The 26,056-nt window shown below is 42.2% G+C and overlaps 1 protein-coding gene across 8 annotated transcripts in view; it reads right to left on the bottom strand.

Moving 5' to 3' along the window:
• Positions 1-742: 742 nt before the first annotated feature.
• Positions 743-26,056, bottom strand: part of NHSL1 (NHS like 1) — a 264,623-nt gene continuing 239,309 nt past the window's right edge. For 5 of the 8 annotated variants that reach the window (XM_032274635.1, XM_032274636.1, XM_032274641.1 and 2 more), the window contains exons 4-8: positions 25,170-25,362; positions 19,987-20,118; positions 8,367-11,636; positions 7,703-7,835; positions 743-3,462 (exon numbers count right to left, since the gene is read on the bottom strand). In XM_032274635.1, coding sequence (XP_032130526.1) covers positions 2,727-3,462; positions 7,703-7,835; positions 8,367-11,636; positions 19,987-20,118; positions 25,170-25,362 — 4,464 coding nt within the window. In that variant the 3' untranslated portion in view covers positions 743-2,726. Of the gene's footprint in view, positions 3,463-7,702; positions 7,836-8,366; positions 11,637-19,531; positions 19,885-19,986; positions 20,119-25,169; positions 25,363-26,056 lie in introns of those variants that run through there. The other 3 variants (XM_032274637.1, XM_032274638.1, XM_032274642.1) reach the window with 2 other exon arrangements.

Raw genomic sequence — 26,056 nt, 5'->3', positions numbered from 1 at the left:
TCCTTCCCCTCTCCTAAGATGCCAGCACAGAACAGGGGGCCAGCAGCTCCTTTTCACTGTGATTCTCTTAAGGAACATACTGTCACCCCCACAGGAAAAGCAAGAGTTCAATCAAGATTCTTCAGAAATAGTAGGAGGCCAGAAATCAGATAGCATTGAGGTTGTTTCCAACTGACAGACCAAACGGTCATTTGTTTCTCTCCCCACTGTTAGAAACTAAAGTGGAAATAATTTAGGGTGGGGCTTACTGTCTATGATTACCTGGAACTTAGAGCATCAGGATACGCGGAGAGCCATCGGATCTATCCCTTTGGAGCTTTGGAGTAAGATGCAGTCCGTACCAAGTGGCCCCATGGAGTAGGAAGCCACGCGGAAGTAGCTGTGTTTCAGGGATGAGTCTTGATTCTTGTCTCCCTGTATTTCATCCATGCCTGTGAAGTTCTCACGTTTCTACACATGCCAAGTCATCTGAACTGCCAGGTGACAGTTATTCCTATTTTATTCCGAAGTCCACAGGACACGACGTGGAGTTGTTTTTCCACGTGCCCTTGCAGATGGCGCCATCCAGTGTCTGTGATGTTCCATCTCTTCTCTGCTGGGGCCTCACCTCCCCCAGAGACCTTCTGTTCTCACTGCTTTTCTGTTTGTATCCAGCAGAACACTCAACAATTCTGTACAAGAAGACTTATCTCGTTATTAAAAAAAAAAATGCATGTACAAACAAAAAGAAATGTTTCAAATATTTACTTTACAATTGTTTTATTCAAAGCAAATTTAAATACGAATGTATATTTTTCATTAAAAATGGGGATTTAAAAAGTTTTATAATTAGTGTTATGTTGCTTTATCTTTGCATAAATTATGTATTAAAGATTTCTGATATTCTAGTCTTTTTTAGGCAGCTATGAGAAGATTTCATATTCAAAAGCCAACGCCACTTTTCTAAAGAACAAACAAGCTTTGTGCCAAATTAGTAGACAATTGCTCCAAATCTCTGGTCTTGATTTCTGGTTGTGTGAAGAGCGGTGTTTTGTTTTCTTCAGAGATGGGGTCTTCATTCTTTAGGTGTGTTTTTGCCTCAAAGACATTTCTAATGGGTATCTGAAGTTTTCGTTTACAAGTCTCATAATGATTTGGCCTGCACAATCCAACTTTTAGATACTATATTCATACCCCCAAAAGATGGCAGGTGGTAGTTGCACTAGATTCAGACCAAGAATCTCCACATTGTCATCCTAGGTCCTTCTAAGGAAGAAGACAAGACTCTGGCTTATTTAACAAATAAAGGACTCTAAGTACATGGAAGTTAAGGGAGTAAGGGTGAGGGCAATAAGATTGACATGAAAATAAAGACTTCGAACACTTTTGTTCCATGTCTAAAATTGTTGGAAAATCTGATCGGAGAAGCTCAGAAGATAATTAGCAACTCAGTTATTTATAAACAAATATAAAAATGCACAAACCAAATGATGCAAAAAATCTTTTTAATCTAAAAATTCATTTCCCAGGGCTAATTGATAGCCAAGCCCTACCAATTTTTATCAGTTTATTTGACTAACAAGAGCTATTCAACATTTTCTTCAAAGTAAGATCATAGATTTTGACAAATCTTTGTGAATTAGGACATGATACTGTAGGCAGTTCAAGGGAAAAAAATAGCCATAACTTTTTCTTTGGTGTTCCCAAAAGGATATCCAAAAGTTAGCAAATGTTGACATTTCAAGTGACAGGAAATTGCCTAATGAAAGTTTAAACTCTGGTTAAAAAACAAAACAAAACAAAAAAACTGTTGTAAAAGGAAAAGTTCCACCCATAGTTCTGTAGTGCAAGTTTTCAAATTTAATTCTGAAAAATAATTTTATTTCATAGGCAGGAAACAAATTCCAGCAGTGTATCACTTATTCCTCTCCAAGTCTGCCCCTCTCTGATGTCCACACCACCACTTCAGTTCTCAGCTGCTACTTGAGGAAATTCATTAAAAAATTACCCACACTTCTAAAAATCAGGCTACAATTGTGTGTATGTGGCTGCACAGCAGCAGGCACCAGGTTGCAGCGTTGCCACTTCTACATGTTTGACATTTTCACCAAAAAGTCTACCTCCCCCAGAAAAAAGTACCTGAACCAATTAGTCACTCGGCCTCTTCCCAGCTTCTCTCTGCTCAGCACGACCTGCCTCCCCTCAGCAGCACACGTGAGCATATATCCGTGTGTTCTGTGCATTAACAACCAGCAACTCTACCGCCTTTCTTAGAAGTAACATCCTCTCCTTTCTTACGGAGCTCGCCAGTTTCCATAAAGGTAATGCTTTGAAAGCAATTACCGCCTGGTCCAGAGGACTCCGTTACTCTACCAAGCTTAACTCTGGCTGGCTTTCTTCTATTTCTGTACATGTTGTTTGCGTATATGTGTATTTTTAAAAATTAAAAAGTGTTGAAAATGCACACACACACCCCCAGCATTTAAGGACAAAAAAAAAAAATCTTCCCCAGGAAGCACTTTCAGAAGTTTAAGCTTCTACTTGCTCTTAAGCCACAGGGCAAGTGCCAAGTGAGTCCTAAATAACTTTCACTCACACTGCAGGGCAGGCCACGCCGGGGCCCACAGCACAGACGCAGGGTGACATCCCAGGGCGAGCCATGGAGGGCGCCTGGCAGGCTTCCTAGAGTGCTGCATAGCTCATCTCCCCACCCCCCCGTGTCACCTGGGAGAGTCATGATCCTGGCCCTAACTCTCCTCGCTCAGAGAACCGCCACACTGCGGGGAGGGCGCTCTGCCCTCTGCACCGGCTGTCCCATCCACGGGGCGGAGGGCCGGGGGCTGCAGGGAGACGGCAGGCCCCTCCCCACAGAGCAGGCCGCCCTCGTCCATCTCCTCCCTCGCCAGTCCGTCCAGGGAACATTCCTCCGCAGCGCCCAGGGCCCCGCAGGCTCTGCTGTCCACAGGCTCCATGGCCTCCCCTTCTCCCTCCGAGATGACGGTCATGGGGCTGCTCTGGATCCGGTTCCGCAGGCTGTACCTGCTGCTGGCGGCAGAAGGCGGCGTTCGACTGCGGCCGTACCTGGGGCCGGAAAAGGACAGACTCCGAGGCATCAAGCCTTCGTTCTTGGCCCACTCCTCCTGTGCCCTTCTGTTCTTGCTTGGGGAGCAGCTTGACGGGCTCTCGGGGGCGTCTGGCGAAGGCTCCGACCTTGACCTCTGGAATCTGGGGTCAGTGTTCTTGAGCATCTCTGCTGCAGACATGCGGGCACTGGTGTCTGAACGACTGCCCTTTTTTAGCAGCAGAGCTTTGAAGTTGTCACTGCTGGTGCTGCTCTTTCGGATGCTTCTCTGAATGGATCCCACTTGTTTTGGAGAGGCCAGGCTCGGGGCAGCGCCGGTGGGTGTCACTGGCGGGGAGGGAGAATGGTTTCGGGAGTGGTCATCATCTGAATCTCTACGGCCGAGGACTTTCCTTTTGGATCTGAGATTTAATAACATTAAGACAAAGGTTAATTCCCAAGAGACCACAGGCTGTCAGCCACAACCACTCTGCTTCTCTTAAGTCACATCTTCCGGTCACCATCTACTTAAGATTCATTTTCAAAAAAATTTATTTTTGGCTGGGCATGGTGGCTCACACCTGTAATCCCAGCATTTTGGGAGGCCAAGGTGGGAGGATCACTTGAGCTTAGGAGTTCAAGACCAGCCTGAGCAACATAGACCTTATCTCTACTCCAAAAAAATAAAAGAAGAAAAAGTAGTAAGTGAATAATTTATTTTTAACTTTGAAACACTACAACACCCACACAAAAAAAGAACAGCTCATTGTAAGACCGCATGAGCCCGTAACTCACCTATGATAATCATTAATTATGGTCACTCTCCTTTTGTCTCCACTCTTCCTATTTGAAACAAATCTTAGACACTGTATTAACTCACTTTGGATAGGACCATTTCCAAAAGTTTTAACAATGGCCAGTTTTCCTTGATCTCTCCTAGATGGGCTGATTCGAAGTGAATTTCACATGCTGACCCTCCTCCTTTCTTCCCACACTTCCTTTTCTTGTTCCATGCCAGAATACCCCCTGTACTAAGACATACTCCACTCCAGGTCCTAGAACAACTCCTCAGCTTCACATTCTGTTATTCTAGAAGTTGACATCAGAGCAGTCTTCCTCAGCTCTTCCAGGACCACGTGCCAACTTCCAGAAATTTAGCCTTCCGGAAAACAAGAGTGAACCCTCTGGGCCAGATCGTGTTTCATAATTGACTTCAGCAAACTTCACACTGATCAAGAAAATATGTCGGGTGGGGTGGAGCAGGGAAGATGAAGGGGCGAGGAAAGAAAGTAAAAGGTTTCCTGTAGGTATGTCTTGTCCTGAGTCTCTAAGAACATCACTGTTCAATGTGCTTTCTTCTGCCAGTGACGCAGAGATGATGAGCCCAATGAGCCGAGTGGCCCCTTGCTGGTCTCTTCATGAGAACAACTCAGTGTGTGTCTCTTCTAAGCACAGGAGAACTTGCTTTAAGGAAACTTGACACAATTAACAGAATAAAGACGTGGGTGTATCTCTTTTCCTGCTATCAAGTTGTAGAATGGGCAGCAGGGCAAGGTTGAGTATATCTGTACATACAGATTAAGAGTTGAAACCAGACTCTTCCCACTTCTTGCTGAGTGACCTGGGACAAGTTACCCACGCATGCTGTGCCTCTTTACTTACAAGATACCAACCTCACAGGGTTTGTGAAGATTAAGTGAAATAAAGAAGCTACATAACTCCCACTGCTAAAGCTTCCTTGTTCTGTCCTCTTGGGCAAGTTAACACTTCTGTGTTTCCTATCACAAAAGGGGGAATTAGAGTATATAGGTCACAGTTTGCCGAAACAGCCATAATCGGTCAGGCATAGAGCAGGTGCTTGACAAACCTTTGAATGTCACATAGAAAGTTGATTCAGTTTTTATGCGGCTTACATAGCAAGACAGTGGGCAGGATGGGCCCATGCTGGCTACCCTGGGCTTGGTGTTCCCGGGGTCATCTCCATTCTTCTGGTCAAAAAGAAGCCACTACAGCAGAGAGTGAGAAATGCTAAGGACCCAATACAGAGTCTGAAGGGTGGCCAGAGTGGACAGGGCTGAGACCCATTAAACAAGTCACAACTGCATTTGATTAAAACTATGACCTTTAATTGTAGACACAGAATTAAGAAAGAAAACGGGGTGACCAGCCTAGGCAACATAGTGAAACCAGGTCTCTGCTAAAAATACAAAAATTAGCCAGGCATGGTGGCACATGCCTGTAATCCCAGCTACTCAGGGTGCTGAGGCAGGAGAATCATTTGAATCTGGGAGGCAGAGGTTGCAGTGAGCCAAGATCATGCCCATGTACTCCAGCCTGGGCAACAGAGTGAGTGAGACTCTATCTCAAAAAAAAAAAAAAAAAAAAAGAAAGAAAGAAAGAAAGAAACAAAGAAAGAAAGAAAAGAAAGAAGATGGGATTTTATGAAAGCACTGTCATCTCTCGAGAGCAGGTGCCCACTAAAATAATTAAATCTAAATGTACAAATTCTTTGCATATACATACACACAGACACACACACAAATACGTATTTTTAAGGAAGATGTCTATAAAAAGTGCTTAAACAGTTAACACTGATTTAAAAACTAATTACTTCAATAAATATAAAAACTTCACACCTCAACTGGTGTTCTACATTTTCCATCTGGCTTTAAATCTGAAGCGAATTAATTTGCATTATAAAATTTGGAAGCTGTGTTTCAACTTAGATATTCTTTATTTTAAATTATGAGCTTATGTGCTGAAGGACATAAAAATAAAGCCCTAAAAAACACAGACAGCAGATAGATTTTTACTATGTCTGTTAATTTATTCTCCAAGCTACAACAGAAATTAGCATGTGTCCTCACTCTCTCTCTGCAATTCGTTCCTAAGGCCCAGTTGGCTTTTACTTCTCTCATGTGCACACTGAATACTACAAACTGACCGATTTCTACATCTGCAGTCGATGTAACGCCCTAGTAAGAAAAACCGCACATTTTTCAGTGCCTTAAGAAGGTTGCCAAAATATAGAAGAAACCTTTGGCATATTTTTGGGAAAAAATATGCAGCAATTTGGACCCACAACAGTTGGGTTTCCTCACTAGAACCAAGTATTTAGTACACAGAACAACCAGGCAATGCAAATCTTCTCTGCGGATGCTACTATAAATAGATAGATGTGCCTGTATATTTAGCAACTCATTGCATTCCATACTAAATGAAATACTTTGAGTCTTGGAAGAATCTTCTAATGGTTAAATACCAGTTGGTTTTATTTAATTCAGGAAATATTTATTGAGTGCTTATTATGTGTCCAGCGTGGTTAAGAGTCAGAAACATCTGTGGGAACTTCCAGAATTGCCACTAAAGTTTCAAAGGATGCATCACTGATCATTTCTCTGTTTTGAGAAATAATTGGATAACTACCGTTTCACTTCTAATGAGATTAACGAAACCAGTCCATGTTAAAGGGGGTAGTCTTTAGGATCTGTTATACCAATACTAGAGGAGCAATGTAAAGAGCATAATTCTTGACAAGCACATTAATTCACCAGCTTCATTATCCCTGCACCAAGTTACATGTTTATGTGCCACATGAAGAGTTTCAGGTAGGTACAGCACTATGCTTTTCATCTTATGCATTAGTCTTTTCGGTGAGATTCCAAGAATAACGAGTGCTGATATAAGATCATTCACACACAGAATCAAATGATTCCATAGGAATCATTTGATTCTTTGTCTCAAGAGGTTAAAAAAAAAAAAAAAAGGATCTTCATTCAGAGCAAAATAAGGCCTTGGCAACATAAGAACATTCATTAGAGTTACCTGGAAATATCGTGGTAAAGAGGTCTAGAAGGAAGCCAAAGGTTTAGCATTATGGCTTAAAGTACTAGCACATAAACAGTCATCAGTTCTTACAGTGACACTGTTGTGGGAGTACTCAGCTGTTTACAATCAGAAAAGTGATGCGATAAATAAAACGTTAGTGCTAAACCGTATTCACTCTTAAAGATGAACACCTATAAAAACTGTAACCATTCAGGTCATTATTTTGAAAATTTTACCATCGTTTGTTTTTAAACCCAACGATTTCTGCTGCCAGTAGATGGCACTCGTGGTATATAGCAACAAGCACACATCATTCCTCTCGCTCCTGCTCAAAGAGACGTACTCTTTTATAGAAACATTTAAGCAGCCAAAGAAATGGCACTATATAATCGTGGTTTTTCTGTAAAATGAAGAAAACAATACTAAACTAAAACCTCCTGAGGAAGAGAGTCCCATGGAGCTGTCTGTTCATTCTAAGTCCACGGAACGCAGCAGTCCTCATCCGACTGCAGTCAGCTGCATTAATCCCACTCTTGCTAATACTCGTCTTATAACTGCCACACTGCACTCCTTGCCAGGAAGTGCAGCACCTACCAGAAGGTATTACATTGAGCCTCTGTCCCCAAGGTCATAAAAATCAGTGAGACACAGTGAAACAGAAATTGGAGTCAGAGGAAATAAAACTATAGGAACCCATCAAAAAATCAACAGTAAAGTTAAGAAGTCATGATTGGGTGACAGAAGAAACCTCAAGGAAGAAAAATAAATTGAGGGGCCGCTTGGAAAGAAGGAATTATAAAGTAGATTAAAGTCAGAGGAAGGAGTGTGAAATACCTGTGAATAGCTGCAAAAAGGTCTTCTGTGGTCCTGGGTCGACTGGGGGTCATCACCTCATCACTCCCGTCTTCCTTGAGGAAGTCACAGGCCTCCGAGGATGGACAGGCTGCGCTGGCCTCTGGTACCCCAGCTACGGAAAAGCAGGCAGGCACACAAGACGCTCAAGTGACTACGATTTCAGTCCTCAGCCAAGCTTCTAAATATGCTGCTTCCCTGCCATTCCTATCAATGTGAGAACCACAGGGAGATGCCGTGGGTCTGTAGTTTGATAGTTTATAAAGAATGGGGAAAATGACACTAGCCTGAGAGCCAGAGCTCATTCTTTGTTAAAGTATAGAACGCCTACGGCATCTCTCTCTTAAATTTTGTTGCAACGTTTCTTGGGAGGTGTTACCCACTGCTATTTAATACCCAGCCTGTGGCAGATCATCTCCATCCCCCCTATTTTCTGCCATTCCTTTAGGTCTAGATCTTAAAAATAATAATAAAATGCAAAGCTGGTAACAACCTGTTTTAGCACGGGAAGCCCACATACTGCTAGCTTTCACATGAATCTGATCTACCTGGGTTCTTTCCACATGTGGGCATTCAACAACTCTGTCTGGTTCAGCTGCATATGGGCAGAGGACACAGGAGAGAGAAGCCAGGAAGCCAGACTCACCTGCTCCGTCCTGTTGAGGCAGGCAGCTCTCCCCATCGCCCCCAGCATCTGCACTGTTCTCGGCTGGCTCTTCCTGCTTGGGAGCCGGTGAGACATTGGGCTGTACCATGGGGACATTGGCTTCCACTCTGCCGGGGGACACGGATCCTGCAGCTCCTCCCTCAAGAACTGAGGTGCCAGGGTGCGTGGCATGAGAGACAGCTTGGGCTGCAGAACTCTCTTTTGCCTCTTTGCTGTACACAGAGCCCTCCTCTCCCCTCGTGGGGCTGGGCGCGGCTCGGAGGGCTTCGCTCACGTTCTCCGCGGGCTCCGATGCAAAATCTTTCTGCGGAGGTGGTACCACCAGGAACAGTTTGGGCTTCTTGGAAATGGGGGGTGGCTTCCTGCTGGGTGAAGAGTCTGGTAGCGGGGCGGTGCTGGGGCTGGGCCGAGCCTCTGCCTCCCCAGCGCTCGGAGGTCCAAGGCTGCTGCGCTCGGCCGCACTGCCATGGTCACCCTGACTCGAGCTCTTGGCAGGCGTCGGAAGCGAGCTTGTCACAGAGGCAGACTGGCTTTCACTCTCCATTTCATTTGTGCTATTTCGGGATTTCAGGAAAGCAGATGGCTTTAAGTGGTACTGTGGAGCGACCGGAGTTCGTTGTTCCTGAGCTGTTGGTTCAGACAATGGTGCTGCCTCGGCGCCCGAGTTCTTTCTCACGGGCCTCAACTGCACCATCTGCAATGCTTCCGTGGTTATCAGGGGCATGGGGGGCCTGCTGGTCTCCTCCTTGGTAGAAGGCGGCCTCAAGGATCCCCGGGAGGACTCTGGCTGGCCAGAATTTGTGAAAGAAGGCCTGGTGTCTTTCATGAATTTGGGGTCAAGAGGTGGGGCGGGTGGGGGCTCCGAGGAAGGTAAGGAAGGTGGGGGCAATGGCAAGGACACAGGTGAATCTGGAAGAAGGGGGCTCAGTGCAGTGGGGGGAGGAGAAAGGCACCAATCAGGTGGGGAGCAGAAAGCAGCGAGAGCTTCTGGCGGGGGAGGGGGGAACACAGGAGAGTGAGGCAGAGGAGGGCCATGGGAACAGTCTGAAACAGGAGGTGGTGGAGGAAGGAAGGGAGACCTGTCTGCAGGACAAGGGGATGGAGGACAGGGAACAGGAGGAGGAGGAGCCAGGGGAGAGCCCACGGCTGGATCCAGCCTCTTCATAGTGCCACTTCCTTCGTTAGAAGTATTAGAGGAAAGAGAAGTGGACGACGACGAAATGGATATTGAAGATATCAGAGAGGACTTCCTTTCTGGAACCTTGGGCTTGGGCTTCCCCTTCCCATTTGCTGGTGACATTGATTTTAAAAACACAGGCACAGGGGTGAGTGCTGTGGGTGTATTTGACTGGCTGGAATACCCACTGGATGGAGAAATGACTCTGTGTGACTTCTCCGGTGACATGATCTTTGGTTTGACTGAAGCACTGGGCACTTGGGGCATTGTGGCTCTGGACCCTTCTTGGACATGACGGACTGGCCCGTTCCCAGTGGGCGCCCCGCTGCTGGTTGAACAGCCCCCTGCTGGGTTCCCCGGATCTTCCTGCACGCCCGTGTAGTCAATGTAGTAACCCCAGGGGTCCGTGTACTCTGACTTGACACTGCTCGTGTCACTCTGCGATGGTGTCACCCCACACAGGGAGTAGACATTGGGGGTGGTGGCAGAAGTCAAGCTGCTGCCAGCACTGACTGTGCTCTGGCTCCGGGAGCGGGGCAGCCAGGGCTCTTCCAAGTCACTGCAGGGGCTCTGGGAGGGAGAGCTGCCACCCTTACCTGGGAGGCTCAGCTGCAGCGAGTGCTGGAGTGTGGCGATCAGGCTCTCGCTGAGCACCTGCCCATTGGACTGGCTGCTCTTCTTGGGAATCCTGCGGAGGGAGTCTGTCCGGGAGGGTGGCAGGGGAGGCTTCTTTGCTTTCTTCAAAGAGATGCTTCTTGACAGGGATTTATCCTGGTAATTGGATCGGTCCCCCTGGTTTTTCTGAGCTCTTCCATCAAAAACATTGACCACGCTGTGCCTGGGGTTCCCAAAGCCATCACTGCTATTGCACAGATTCCCAGACCCATGTCCAGAGTCAGTGTGTAGAGGTGTGCAGCAGCCATCGTGGTCCTCGGAATACAGTGAACCAGCATCCTCTTTGTTGGATGTTTGGTCCAAACTGCAGCTGCTCATGTTACTTGTGGGAGTGGAGTAGCCAGGAGTTGCTAAATGTGACTTCAGGGGTGATGCCCTTCCATTACCTGAGGCTTTGTATTCCCAGGGCTCTGAGCTGCTGTGCCCTCCACCCCCTGAATAACTAGATTCACTCTTGCCATCCACATCTTGGGGGTGGGCTGGGAAGGCCAGGTTGTTTCTACAATTATATGGCATGGCTTGGGACCCATTCTCCCTGTTTGCTGGAGCATTTAGAGAGACTGCCGAGTCACAGAGGGACAACAGTGTGGGTGCACCAGAGGAATGAGGGTCTAAGGCCTGTGAAAGAATGGTGGTGTGACCCTCATTCCAGTGGCGACCGGGAGACTGATGATCATCTTTCACAGCATGCCTGGAGATTAGGTGGTCTCTGGATTTTATCTTTGCATGCAATGAGCTGGAACTTCTACTTTCCAGCTGCCCCGCGCTCAGAGCAGTGTGAATAGCGATAACCTCGGAAGAGGAAGACAGTGTGGCATTTGGGATGACGCTGGTGGAGTAGGCTGCATGAGGAGAAACCACACATGCTGGGCTCGTGACATTTTCACTCTCGAAGTGCCTCAGCTCCTGGGATTTGGGTCTCAAAAGTGTTCCAGTTCTTGAGGTACCTCCTAAATGGCCTAAGTTTTCATCTGCTTGTGGGTGACCTTTCTGGCAGGGGAAAGTGCCATCCATATCTCCTGCGGGGCCCAGAGGACCCAGCCTTGGCTCAAGAGATTGAATGTTCGCCCTTGCTCCAGAACGTGGAAGACTGTGGAAGCCAGCATCATTGTTGAGGCGGGAAGGGAATACGATCCCTGCAGAATCGCTCAGCACAGACATGTTGCCAGAGGAACCTGAGAAGTGGCCCATCTGGGCAGCAATGCCTTGCCCCTTCTGTGCCCTGATTCTCCTCATGGAAGGTGGTACGACCTTCACGTCCTCCGTCTGACAGCTGGAGTCCCTGGTTTCTGAGCGCTGCCCAGCAGACCGATAGTTATCAAACCTTCCCAGCGTCGAGTAGTGATCGGGAGTGTATACCGAGTGGCCTCCAACATCATCTTGGCTAATGCCTGATGCTGGAGATAAAGCAAAAAGAGGCTTGTTACCTGAAAATAAAATCCACAGTTCATCACCTGTACCCTCACCCCCTCTGACAAAATTTTTTTTTCAATTTGATTTAATTTCCTTTCTCTTGCAGGTACCTAAATACATTTAAAAAGTTGCTGATAGCTCTAAAATAAAAATCCTTGTCAGGAATTTCAGGTACTTCTCTTAATTTGTACTTCCAATCCTCCTATGGCTTGAGTGCTGCATATGGAATTCTCAGGCAATCCTTGAAGATCAAGGCTGCTGAGGGCTCAGAGGAGGATTTACTTTTAAATAACCACCTTTCCATAAAGTCTTCAAGGTAGCCTTTCGCCCAGTGGGTAACTGCACAGAGCATCTGTCAAGCAGTGACGCATCTTTCCCAAAAGCAGATGAATGTAGTAATTGAACAATAGGGCCACAGATACCATGTTTGAGGGGTACTGGTATAAAACAGTGTTAATTACATTAATTCTTTATGTCAGAAGGAAATTCTAAGGCAAAGAAAATTGATTTACAGGCCCATCTGTGTTCCAAACATTTCATTATCCATCTGAAGCCATTCTCTGTCTGTTGGTGACATTCAAAATTCAACAGCAATCTGTCGTGTTCTGGTGGGGGAAACCGGCAGGAACTGATCCAGTGAACATTTCCTCAAATTAGGGCGATTTATTCGTTGGAGTTTTACAACCAAACAGAGAATACTATGTTAAAAAAAAAAGACAGAAAGAAAGAAACACAAGGAAGGGCCAACAAAGAGGGACATGGACGAGGTAAACCTTAAGTGTAAAGTGTTAGATATCAAGCTACCCTGGAAAGAACAGAGCTTACAAGGAAAAAAAAAATCACAAAAACAAGAACTTACCCAAAGTATACCGAGAAAAAAAGTCAATCCTCAAGACAAATCAAATCTTTAAAAACAGTAGTGAAACTACAGCTTTCCCGTGTTATCTCCATCCAACAAGGACCCAAGAGCATCTATCTCAACATGGGCTTTGCTGAGCAATGCGACTCAAGCACAACCCTCTGTGTCAGTGGACACCTGGAAGTGACCCTAGGAGTGATGGGATTCCTAAACTCCTGACGCATAATCTAACCAGGACATGGACTGGATATAGAATGCCTTTTGCTCACTCAGATAGCAGAGGGTAGTACTTAAATGACAGCAATGTGCTTTTATCAACCTCAAAGGAGAAGATGGCACCCTGGAAGGAAGGCGCCTGACATAAAGCCTTCTCCTTCACTGTGATGGAGAGGCTTTATGTATATATGTATATTTTTAGCAAAGATGATCTGTTTCCTCTCTCTACCCTCTTCCTAGTACCAACTCTCTGAAGACACACAGACACACACACAAACACACACAAAGCTATCCCTCACAGAGAGGGAAAGTGGGCAAAAGGGCAGGAATAGAAGAAAAACCCACTTTCAAGAGGTACAAAGTTTTGCCATTTAGCAATTTAGAAGATGGGAGGTTGACTGGTGTTGGTCTATCAGTTTGTACAAGTTCAGTTCCAAACACTCAAGATACCCATTCCATTCAACAATGGGTTTTCAATGTCTGGAATTAAACTCATACAAACAAATACATTTGTTTTCTTGCAAAATTGTACTAGTATTTGCATGGTGTTAGTGGTAGATTTTTAACTGTCTTTAAGTACCATAAACAAAATCCTGATACTTTTGGGTAACAGTTTTAAATGTGAAACCATTCTAGGCATCTAAAAAAAAAAAATAGAAACATAGCTATTTTATCACCCTCTACAGCTAAGTATAACTTTCTTATTAAAATAAAAACATTTCCTAAAGACCTTAAAAAGCATATGAGAAATTAATATATCTTATCACAGGGACCACCAAAATTCTATTCCCAAAACAGACTCTCCAATATTTTCACAGTATAAAAGTTTCATAATATGATGGGAAACAGATGAGTGCTACAGAGGCATATTTTATTGTGCTCAGCTTTATTGTGCATTGCAGATAATTGTCGTTTTATTACAAGTTGAAGGTTTGTGGCAACCCTGTATTGAGCAAGTCCATTGGTGCCATTTTTCTAACATGTGCTTACTGTGTGTCTCTGTGTCACATTTTGGTAACTCTTGCAATATTCCAAACTTTTTCGTCATTATTAGATCTGTTATGCTGATGTGTGACCAGGGATCTTTGATCTCATAAAGGAGAAGGCTTTATGCCAGGCGCCTTCCTTCCAGGGTGCCATCTCCTCCTTTGAGGTTGATAAAAGCACATTGCTGTCATTTAAGTACTATCCTCTGCTATCTGAGTGAGCAAAAGGCATTCTATATCCAGTCCATGTCCTGGTTAGATTATGCATCAGGAGCTTAGGAATCCCATCACTCCTAGGGTCACTTCCAGGTGTCTACTGACACAGAGGGTTGTGCTTGAGTGGTTGAGGAGCTGCAAGCCAGCAGAGGTTGTTTCATTACTATTGTAATTGTTTTGGGGAGCCACAGATCACACCCACATAAGACTGCGAATGTAATTGATAAACGCTGTGTGTGTTCTGACTGTACCACTGGCCAGTGTTGCCCAGTCTCTCTCCCTCTTCTTGGGCCTCCCTATTTCCTGAGATACAAGAATAATGAAATTAGGCCAATTAATAACCCTACAATGGCCTCTAAGGGTTCAAGTGAAAGGAAGAGTTGCATGTCTCTCCCTTTAAATCAAAAGTTAGAAATGATTAAGCTTAGCGAGGAAGGCACGTCAAAAGCTATGGTCAAAAGCTAGGCCTTTTGTGCCAAACAATTAGCTGAGCTGTGATCGCAAAGGAAAAGTTCTTGAAGGAAATAAAAAGTGCTACTCCAGTGCATACACACATAAGAAAGCAAAACAGCTTTATTACTGATATGCAAAAAGTTTTAACGGTCTGGATAGAAGAGCAAATCAGCCACAACATTCCCCTTAAGCCAAAGCCTAATCCACAGCAAGGCCCTAACTCTCTTCAATTCTGTGAAAGCTAAGAGAGGTGAGGAAGCTACAGAAGGGCTGGAAGGTAGCAGAGGTGGTTTCATGAGGTTCAAGGAAAGCAGCCATTTCTATAACATAAAAGTGAAGCACAAATGCTGATGGAGGAGGTGCAGAAAGTTATCTAGAGGATCTAGCTAGGGTAATTGACAAAAGTGGTTATACTCGACAACAGGTTTTCGATGTAGATGAACCGACCTTCTAATGGAAGACGTCATCTAGGACTTTCAGAGCTACAAGTCAATGCCTGTCTTCAAAGCATCAAAGGACAAACTGGATCTTGTTTGAGGCCAAAGTAGCTGGGGACTCAGTTGAAGCCAAAGCTCCTTTACCATTCTGAAAATCCTCAAGTCCTAAGAATTATGCTAAACAGAGTCTGCCTGTGCTCTATAATGGAACAACAAAGCCTGGATGATAGCATGTTTGCTTACAGCATGATTTACTGAATACTTTTAAGTCCACAGTTGAGATCCACTCCCTAGGAAAAAAAAAAAAAAAAAAGATTTCTTTCATTTGCAATGCACCTAGTCAACCAAGAGCTCTGATGAAGACATACAAATAGACAAATGTTGTTTTTACGCCTGCTAACACAACATTCATTTGGCAGCCCATGGCTTGAATAGTAATTTTGACTTTCAAGTCTTAATTTTGTCATGCACTTTGTTAGGCCAAAGCTGCCATAATAGTGATTCCTCTGATAGATCTGGACAAAGTAAGTTGGAAACCTGAAAAGGATTCAGCATTCTAGCACAGTAAGAACAATTTTAATTCATGGGAGAAGGTCAAAATGTCAACATTAGCAAGAGTTTGGAAGAAATAGATCCAGTTCTCCTAGATAACTTCAAGAGGTTCAAGACTTAAATGAAGGCAGTGGCTGCAGATGTGGTAGAACAGCAAGGAACTGGAGTTAGAAGTGGAGCCTGAAGATGTGGCTGAACTGCAGTCTCATGATCAAACTTGAATGTTAAGGCATTATTTCTTTCAGATGAGCAATGAAAATGGTTTCTTAAGATGGGCTCTCCTAGTGAAGATGCTGTGAACATTGTTAAAATGACAACAAAGAATTCAGAATATTACATACACTTAGTTGAATAAAGCAGCAGCAGGTTTTGAGAGATTGACTCAAATTTTGAAAGTAGTTCTACCGTGGGTAAAATGTTAGTAAACAGTATTACAACAGTATTCTGTTTACTAACATTTTACCCATGGTAGAACTACTTTCATAATTTGAAAGAGAGATCTTTCATGAAAGGAAAGGTCTGTCAGTGTAGCCAGCATCACTGTTGTCTTATTTTAGGAAATTGCCACAGTCATCCCTGCCTTCAGCAACCGTCACCCTGATCAGTCAGCAGCCATCAACATCGAGGCAAGACCCTTCACCAGCAAAGGCTTAAGACTCTCTACAGGCTCAGAGGATTGTTAGTATTTTTTAGCAATCAGGTATTTTTAAACTGTGCATTTTTTTTTTTTTTTTACATAATGCTATTGCACATTTAGTGAGATCACAGTACAGTGTAAACATAACTTTTATAGGCATTGGGAAACCAAAAATTTGTGGGACTTGCTGTATTGCAATATTTGCTTTATTGCAGTCGTCTGGAACTATAGCTACAATAACCCTGAGGTACGTCTATCCTGATTAAAGAACAGAACAAATTACAAAAAGAGAACTACAAACAAGTGTAGGCCACTTAGGTGCTGCTCAGACTTGATAGGATTTTCAAGCGTAATGTAAAAAAATAATTATTTATACTTTTTCTTTTATTACTATTTCAAATTTTAAAAAAATATGTAATTAAGGATGCTGAATATTTACAAGTTAGTTTATTTAAGGTTTAGGATATGAATTTTTAAAGTCTTATCAAGAAGATAGTTTCTTAGTATAAACTACCAAAAATTATTCATAGATTCCTTTAAATGAGGGTTTTTCTGCTTAGAGAGTATGTATTGGGATGGGTTCAGTAGCCAAGGGTAATACAAAATAATCCTATGATTCTAAAAGATGAAGCCTCATAATATGATGTTCAGATACTTTTCTGTATAGTTGTTTTTTTTTTTTTTTCTTTGAGACAATCTTGTTGCCCAGGATGGAGTGCAATGGTGTGATCTCGGCTGACTGCAACCTCCACCTCCCAGGTTCAAGCGATTCTCCTGCTTCAGCCTCCCAAGTAGCTAGGATTACAGGCATGCGCTACCACACCCAGCTAATTTTGTATTTTTAGTAGAGACGGGGTTTTTCCACGTTGGTCAGGCTGGTCTCGAACTCCTGACGTCAGGTGATCTGCCCACCTCGGCCCCCCAAAGTGCTGGGATTACAGGCGTGAGCTAACATGCCCAGCCCATTTCTGTATAGATTTAAGATAAAAGAAAACATTCAAAATGTGCAATTCACTGAAATGAAAGGCAACAAATTTTAGGTTACCAGATAAGCTTTGGAAGTAATCATTAAATATCATACCTTGATTTTAAAGTGTTATATATTGGCTAGTCTCCAGCATCTATTATTTATGGATTTTAAAATAAAAACTGCATATAATTAAGCATAATATACCTTTCTAATTCACAGAAGTACCTCTCTATGGTTAGATTTTTTTAAAAATCCAAAGCTCCTGGCAACTTGGGCAGTGTCTATTAGACAGGGTGCATCTTTCCTAGTGAATGCCTTTCCTTTGGGCCATCGTTTTCTTTTTTGTCTAATTTGTTTGACTCTGCCATACTTCCCCCTTATGTCTTATATCTAGAACAAGACTAATTTTAAAGAAAATATGAAGTGTCTGTTTTTGATCATCATTATCTAGGTATGATTTGGTAAGTATTACCTAGATATACTACCTGGGTAGTGTAAGACTACCAAACCAGAGTCCTTACAAGTGTAAAACACTGGGAAAAAAGGCAAGATCAACCAGAAGTCCTGAAAGGACAGAACAAATAAATATATGATCTAATACTTTTGCTAAATAAAACTATATATAAATGTTAACTCCTCATTCTATCCAGCAATCCTCCAACCAGCCCATCTATAGAATAAGAGTCCTTGTCTAATTATCTTCTTTTAAAAGCTAGCTCTTAGATATGGTTGTCTCCGTTGACCTCCAGCTCTAATCTAGGTCATGTCATCGACCGCAATGATATTGACTGTCTCGTGTCTGGCAACAGTCACAACCCAGACAATGTGGGGAAAGCTATTTTCTTCCCTCCAGCATTAGTGGCAGTTCCATGTCACATGTAAAAGAGAAATGAATGTGGATTCCATGGATTTAATCACTGATGTAAAAAATACCAGAATTACAAACGACATGATGTACCTACCTGGCCAGATCATTCCAGTAAGATCAAAGAAGCAACTGAGCTATTGGCTTCCATACTGTTTGGTTCAGTAACAAAAGTGATCAAAATTCGTAACTCTCATTCTAGGTGTCATATACATACGCATATAGACAATGCACATGGAATACTTATGTGTATGTGCATCTTAATTTGGGCCAAACTATCCTGATTTTACAAAGGTCCTAAATGTCTTTTTAAAGTCACTCCTTGAAGGCACATCTCTAAAAAGACCAGTTAAAGTATAAATGTTGCTGAAGTGCTTTAAGAAATTACTCCATTAACTATCTACTGAACCTATGCTATGAGTACAGATTACTTTCCCAATTAGTTAGCTGTCACTTCAAGAAAGGAAAAAAAGTCTGAAGGAATAAGGCAAAGATAAGCTGAGAGGAGAGAGAGAAAGCACACCTGTGTCCTTAAGGTAGGTTGAGGGAAGGTGCCTGCAGACCTCAGGTAGTCACAGAGGAACCAGCCCACTAATAGCAGCAGCATGCGGGGTACGAACCAAAGACAGACTTCACGATCCCACGGGAGCAGCTGCAGTCTTGCCTTTGTTTGTAATAATCCAATCCACTCTAGAAAAGGACGAGCACCTGTATACCATCTGGGTCACTGTGGCTACCTGGAGCAAAGGCTATTCTCATCTGACTGTTGCTACAGCACAGAAAGCGGAACAAATACACAACAAAAGTGGAAAGCAGTAAAGGAGAAAATGCCAGCTAAAGAAAAGCGAGTCTGTGCTCTCTAATACAACGCATTCAAGCCAGGGTGTTTGGGAAAACAAACAGAGAAGCACAATGCCTGCAGCACCCAGCAGCTGACATCCAACCTCAAGGTGCTGTAACATATCACTATTACTGGTTAAACTCATTTTGACTAAAAGACTAACTGGAAATCTCAGAAATAATGACTCTGAGTTTCTAGGGTATAACTTTTGAGAGTAAATAAAAACATCAGGTGAAAGTAACTATTAGGAAATAAGTCCATAGTTGGCCAAAGAGGAAAGAACATGTTTCAAGACAGGTAGTATTAAGTTTCCTATAATAATCACCATAGTAGCTATTAGGTTTATGGTAGTACCGGGTACTAATCAAGTACCAAAGGCCTCACATGCATAAATTGTTTTCCAACAACCCTATGAGGTAGGTTCTCTTAACATCACCAAGCCCGTTTGTTAAATGAGGAAGTAGACTCAGAGAGATGAAGTTAACCGAGGTCACCCAGAGAGCAAGTGGCAGAGTTAGGGTTCAACCAAGCAGGCTGGCACTGGAGTCCTACCCCTAACCCAGGAGTTATGCTATGATGCCTCTGCAGACATTCTTGCTGGGCCCTATTAAAAAACAGGAAGAGGAAGTTAATCTAGAAAGAGGAAAACAAAAGGATTATCCAAAGCATGTATTTAGATAACCAGAAACAAAATGGGTAAGTAAATAAACAACCCTCTTCACCAGCCAAAGCATTTTCTCTGTTTTCATCACAGGTTGAACATAAAGAATTAAGAAGCTATGAAATTGTTTCACTGAAAGTAATAAAGGCACTATCCAATATAAATGACTATTTTATCTATATTTACCAATAATCCCAGACTGCTGTTTCTGATGACAAAATGCCACCAGTAGTGTCATTATAGTTACAGTGAAAGTCCATATTCATAATTTGATGTCCTAGAATGACTCTTCCATTTCATGGAAACTTAAGATCTAAATGAAAAGCAAATTTAATTGTGGAAATAACTAGTGTTCCATGTCATACAGCGATGATGAAGTAACTATCAATTTCTGTCATCCCAGTTAATCATTTTTGTGTAAGCTCTTCCCCAGCCTTGTACCTTCTCCCCAAAATTCAATCAACTCTCTCCATGGGATGTTAAGATTTGCACCTACTGCCTCATTCAGGAAGGAAGCTGGCCCTTTGGGGCACCAAACGGCTATCAGAATGTATCGATTTGATAAGCACCACAGATGAGGTTAGCGCAGTAAGGCCGAGTGGCAGTGAAGGGCAACAGAATACAGTTCTGATGAGCCATACCTAGCTCCTTCTGTATGTTGTCAGGGACTCCTGTAATAGTCTTTCTCCTTTTGACTTTCTTCGGTCGTCTTACCAGAGTGTCTGTGTAAATTAGAGACCGCCGAAGGCTGGCCTGGCGATCAAAATTCTCCCCTAATGCAGAGCAGTAGAACAAGCAAAGCAATGTTATTTTCAAGCAAGCTGACACCATGCACTTTCTTCCAGAAGCTTGTTGTAAAATGATAAGAAGGTATTAATAATGTTAGCCAGTCATATGATGATGAATACTGAAGGGCAAAAAAGGAAGGAAAGCACATTATCATTGTAAGGCTGTTTTCCAAGTTCTACCTGTGTGTCCTTCCAAAGGAAGCACCTTGATCTCATTTTCAAATGAGCTGGAGTAGCAAATGCAAATTCAATAACACACTGGAAGAGTGACTCTGTGTTATTTAACAAAACAAAATTTTGCCAAATGTTTCACATATATCCTCTGGTCACCAAAACCACTCCACATGAGTGTGAAGGTGGTGACGGTAATGAATATGTTTTAATCATCTGGTTATCCTGCAGAGATCAACATTAATTTCTTGCCTTGTGTGCTGAAATAAGTAACTTAATCAAGATTTCTTGAGTGAAAAGCTTTTTCTTCAATCAAAAAGGCTATTTGGATAGACTGTAGTAACTATTCCATGTCACATAGCGATGACATGATGATGTGACACACAACTATAGTGAAAAATGAAATGCCTTATAATGATAAAGTACTTTTACCACAATGAGACTCAGTAGCACTGCTATTATTAAAGCTGAATTGCTTCTATTTCACAATTACTTTTAAAAGTTGATCTCAATTCAGATATTTCAGGTGATTTTGCAATCAAACCTGGAATGCCACATGGGACTTCTTGTTTTCCTTTCAGCATGTAGATGTGTTTGATTAACCATAAGAAACCATAAAATAATAAAGTATACATATATAACGGCATCTGTTATAGGCTGGTCTGCTTCAAATTACCTGCCAGTTTAAAGTCTTACAGCACTGACCTTTTTGAATGGTTATTTTCCTCAATAAGTTATTTTTAAGTGTGTGTGTGTGTGTGTGTGTGTGTACACACACACACACACACACACAAAAATTACAAACTTCTATCACTTTATGCATAAAAGTATAGATCTGAATGATCAAAATACATTTCCCCTATGGAGAAACAAACTTAAATAAATGCTTGCAAATTTGCAAATGCTTACAACTTTGTTGCTAATGGAGAAAAACAGAAATGACTGAGAGAAGACCCTTAAATAGCAGAAGGTGCCAATGCTGTGAAAAAATGGGTCACTACGTTTAATGGCATAAATGGCACATGTGAGGGGCAAGTCACAACTGCAGTGGTTCATTAGTTCCCTGCAGCAGAAGAAAAAACCTCCTTGTACCAAGACATTAAGAACAGACAAAACATTAATAGAAAGTTGCACTCAGGCCAGTGTTGTGGCTCATACCTATAATCCCAGCAGTTTGGAAGGCTGAGGATGGATCACTTGAACTTAAGGGTTCCAGACCAGCCTAAGCAACCTGGTGAAACCCCGTCTCTACCAAAAATACAAAAATGGTATCTGGGTGTGGTGGCATGTGCCTGTGGTCCCACCTACTCAGGAGACTGAGGTGGGAGGATCGTTTGAGCCTGGGAGGCAGAGGTTGCAGTGAGCTGAGATTGCACCACTGCACTCCAGCATGGGCAACAGAGTGAGACCCCCATCTCCAAAAAAGAAATAAAAGAAAATTGCATTTAGTCTCCAGTTTTGCTTTCTAGACAAAAACAAAAGATAAAACCACCCAAATTCCAAGAAAATTAAGAAACAAACCGTTTGAGTATGAACATCTAAGACACACTCCATTAAAGGCACCAAACAGTCGATCTTGCATCATGACCTAAAAAAAGTCTGTCTCCTCTACTGGATTATACATTTTTTGAGGGTACAGACTGTGATGCATGTACTTTAACATCCCCTATGGCACTCAGCTAATGCCTGGCACAAAGCAGGTATTCAATAAATATCTGTGAATTTAATCACTGCCTTTAATTGAAAAATGGCATTCATCAGTCATGGTTACTATTTAGAAATAAACTTGGGAAGTCTCTGGGCATACTCTGGCTCTGAAGGCTGCCCAATTCATGAATCGTTCATTGCTCAATTAAACTCTTTTAAATTAAAAAAAAATAATTAAAAAACTTGGACAGCTCAAACATCAGTACAAAGCCAGTTTGTAAAAATTCTTTAAGCATGTTTATCCACTACCGTTATCTTCCAGGTGGAAGAGCTGTTATCCCACATAGCAGATTATAGAACATATTTATATGTACATATGACTTTAAATACTTTTTCCTCTTCAAGTTTTAGAACATGTCAAGTGCCCCCAAGACTATAACTAAAGAGATTAAATCAATTTTCAAGCTAGCAGCGCATGGTGCTAACATTCTACTTCTATTCGTAGTGGGCTGCAATTGCCATTTTTTTTCCATATTGAGTCTTACTAGGAAAATCAAACTAGAGGCTCAGTGCTCACCCCAATTAATGAGCACACAACAATTCCCTAAAGGAAATTGTTTTTTTAAATCTCAAATATCTTCTAGGACTTTAGAAATATATAATTTAAAGAGCAGGGAGCTGTATAACCTATGTCAATTCAACCACTAAAAGTGAACATTTTAAATTTATAGCTTTTTATGCCAGATTAAAAAAACTAATTCTTTAAGATATATGTGTGCGTACATGTGAATACACAGATGTAGAAAATAGATGAGTAAATATGTGAGTAGGTATTATATTTACTCTTGGCATTTCTGCAAAATGTTAACCACTCAATTAAAAGTAAATTACATTTTGACATAACTCATATTGCTCTTTCTTTATTGTCATTCACCTTTCATGTGTAGCATTTTAAAGGTCTCTCTTTAAACTCTAATTCATCTCTACTTAGTCATCAGATAGGATAGAATTAAAGCTCCGAGACATGACACTGTCTGCTGTTGTGACAGCGTAATTCATTGCAAATAATTCTTCATTCCTGAAACTCTAGCTACTCTATTTTAAATCTCATAAGCTCAAGATAATGCATTTCACCTTAATTCCATTAAGGATTGTCATATTTCATAGCACAATCTTCTTATCTTCTAATATTTTCATAGGCATTTAATTATATATAATGTAATTACATTTCTGCTGCATCTGATCAATCAAATAATGTAATTCATTTTCTTATAGAAAATAAGCAGCCATATATTTCACTGAGCGATAAGCATTAACTTTGTTCTAAAACAGTTATACTTTTAATAATAATCTTTAAAAAATATGATCTAGGTAGACAGAATGCATATTCAGAAAGATCAATAACATTGTTTGCAGAGAAAATGGATAAAATGGCTTGCTTTTCTTTTACAGTTTAAGTAAAATAAATGTGGAAAAATATATACTGATTTGAAAATAATTCATGTACTTATTTATTAAATTTCTATGGAATTCAAAGTATGAGTTCTAAATATAACTTCTAAATATCTGGTAAGGTTTTAAAAAAATCTTCAGTGACTATGAAAATGCTATTAGCCCTCTACAGGCTCACCAATGCCATGGGAAAAAGCTTTCTAAAATTTTCTAACAGCAGTAGCCTCAGAAGCACAGCAAGGATGTTATGAGTTTCCACAGTAAATATTCATGAAAACTCATTCTTTTTGGTTACCTAGTTTTTTTGTTAGCTTCTGGCCTCAAGCGCCCTGCTTTGTATGAACTGATTATCAATGACCACTACTAGTCATCTATTTCCATCGAACACACAATTCAATTAACAGTTGAAGCGATTAACTCTTCACATGTCTATTTTGCACTTTGTACCCTCCCCAAACCACTGACTCATGCTCCTTGTGGGCTATGAAGGTGATAAGGCAGGAGATTTTTAATATCTTTTTTTTTTAGGCAGAGTTTCGCTTTTTTTTTGCCCAGGCTGGACCACAACGGTGCAATCTCTCAGCTCACTGCAACCTCCGCCTCCCAGGTTCAAGCGATTCGCCTGCCTCAGACTCCTGAGTAGGTGAGATTACAGGTGCGTGCCACCACGCTTGGCTAATTTTGTATTTTTAGTAGAGACGGCGTTTCACCACGTTGGCCAGGCCAATCTTGAACTCCTGATCCCAGGTGATCAGCCTGCCTTGGCCACCCAAAGTGCTGGGATTACAGGCGAGAGCCACTGTGCCCAGCCAATTTTGATAACTTTTTAACAGCTCTCCTAAGTTCATCAAAGATCATCTTTGAACTTTTATGTGCCTTGTTGTTACCTTGTCACAAATAATTACAGGCTGAGTATCATATTCCAAACTTGAATTTCAGATTTGGCAATTAATATTTGTATTCCAGCTTAATATAACATATTTTGAAAATTTTACATGCATAAGAAATTTCGCTTAAGTAATGTCTCCTTTTTTCTAGTTTACAATTTCTAGAAAATCTATCATTCAGAAACATCACAAAATAATTACTTCTTTACTTCTGTAAATATTACTTAACCCATTTTTGTTTTTGTTTTTTTGAGATGGAGTCTCGCTCTGTCACCCAGGTTGGAGTAGAGTGGCCCAATCCCAGATTCGAGCAATTCTCCTGCCTCAGCCTCCCGAGCTGCTGGGACTACAGGCACCCACCAACATGCCTGGCCAACTTCTGTATTTTTAGTGGAGATGGGTTTCACCATATTGGCCAGGCTGGTCTCAAACCCCTGACCTTGTGATCTGTCCGCCTCAGCCTCCCAAACTGCTGGGATTACAGGCATGAGCCACCGTGCCTGGCCTTACTTAACCCTTTAGAAGAGAAATATATAATTTTTCTTCATACCTAGGACCACATTTACGAGATGTTTCTGTATAACCAAAGGCTTACTAACAGGCAATTTAATTAAAAGAGACACTCTTAAGATGAATCGTTGGACCACTGAGTTCTTTGACACCAATGTTTGGTGACATAGTCTTCTGACCCAACAAGCAGTAGATACGTTATATACACACACATATGTAGTTTTAATATTCCTTTCAGTAAACAAAGAGCATGAAGTCAGATCACAGCTATTGACCTCTGAAGTAGCAATGAAACGCTAACAGCATATAACAAAAACTGTAGTCATTCTCCCAAGTACATTCTGAACCTGTCTGCCTGGCAAAGCATACCAGTTATGTTAATAGGCACCACATCAGCCTGGACTGTTTGGGCTTGCTGTCGCATCTTCTCTTCTGGTGTTGGCAGTGGAAGCGACTTGGTCCAGTTCGTCTGAGTATTAAGGTCGGAGAAGTCATTTGAGGTTGGTGTTTTAGGTCTCCTGATGGAAATAAATCTTTCTTCTTCTGATGAAGAGAGAGAACACTGCAGAGAAAAAAGAAGCAGCAGCCACAGTGTATAAAGAGCTGGCAGGAACATTTTAAGATATATTTCTTATTGTTAAAAAATTAGATTGGTTTAAAGGAAGCCAAAATGATTGGTCGCTTTTAGGAACAGAAGCAGTGGTTTGCCCATCCTCTTGAGTCTGACCCATAATATGCATGATTCACACTGGCCTTAGTCTGTAAATTGTGAGGACTGCAAAAGGTTCTGCTGACCCACAAAATCTTTGAAGTCCTTTCTGCTTTCCCTCTATATACTGTGGTCAGAAAGCTCATGGAATGGCCGGGCACAGTAGATCATGCCTGTAATCCCAGCACTTTGGGAGGTTGAGGTGGCTGCATCACTTGAGGTCAGGAGTTCAAGATCAGCCTGGCCATGCCGGGCGCGGTGGCTCAAGCCTGTATTCCCAGCACTTTGGGAGGCTGAGGCGAGTGGATCATGAGGTCAAGAGATCGAGACCATCCTGGTCAACATGGTGAAACCCTGTCTCTACTAAAAAAACAAAACATTAGCTGGGCATGGTGGTGCGTGCCTGTAATCCCAGCTACTCAGGAGGTTGAGGCAGGAGAATTGCCTGAACCCAGGAGGCAGGGGTTGCGGTGAGCCGAGATTGTGCCATTGCACTCCAGCCTGGGTAATAAGAGCAAAACTCCATCTCAAAAAAAAAAAAAAAAAA

The sequence above is a fragment of the Sapajus apella genome, unplaced genomic scaffold, assembly GCF_009761245.1.
Source record: "Sapajus apella isolate SASKATOON/1434 unplaced genomic scaffold, GSC_monkey_1.0 scaffold6, whole genome shotgun sequence".
Classification (NCBI taxonomy): domain Eukaryota; kingdom Metazoa; phylum Chordata; class Mammalia; order Primates; family Cebidae; genus Sapajus; species Sapajus apella.
This window is presented reverse-complemented; position numbering and strand designations above follow the sequence as displayed.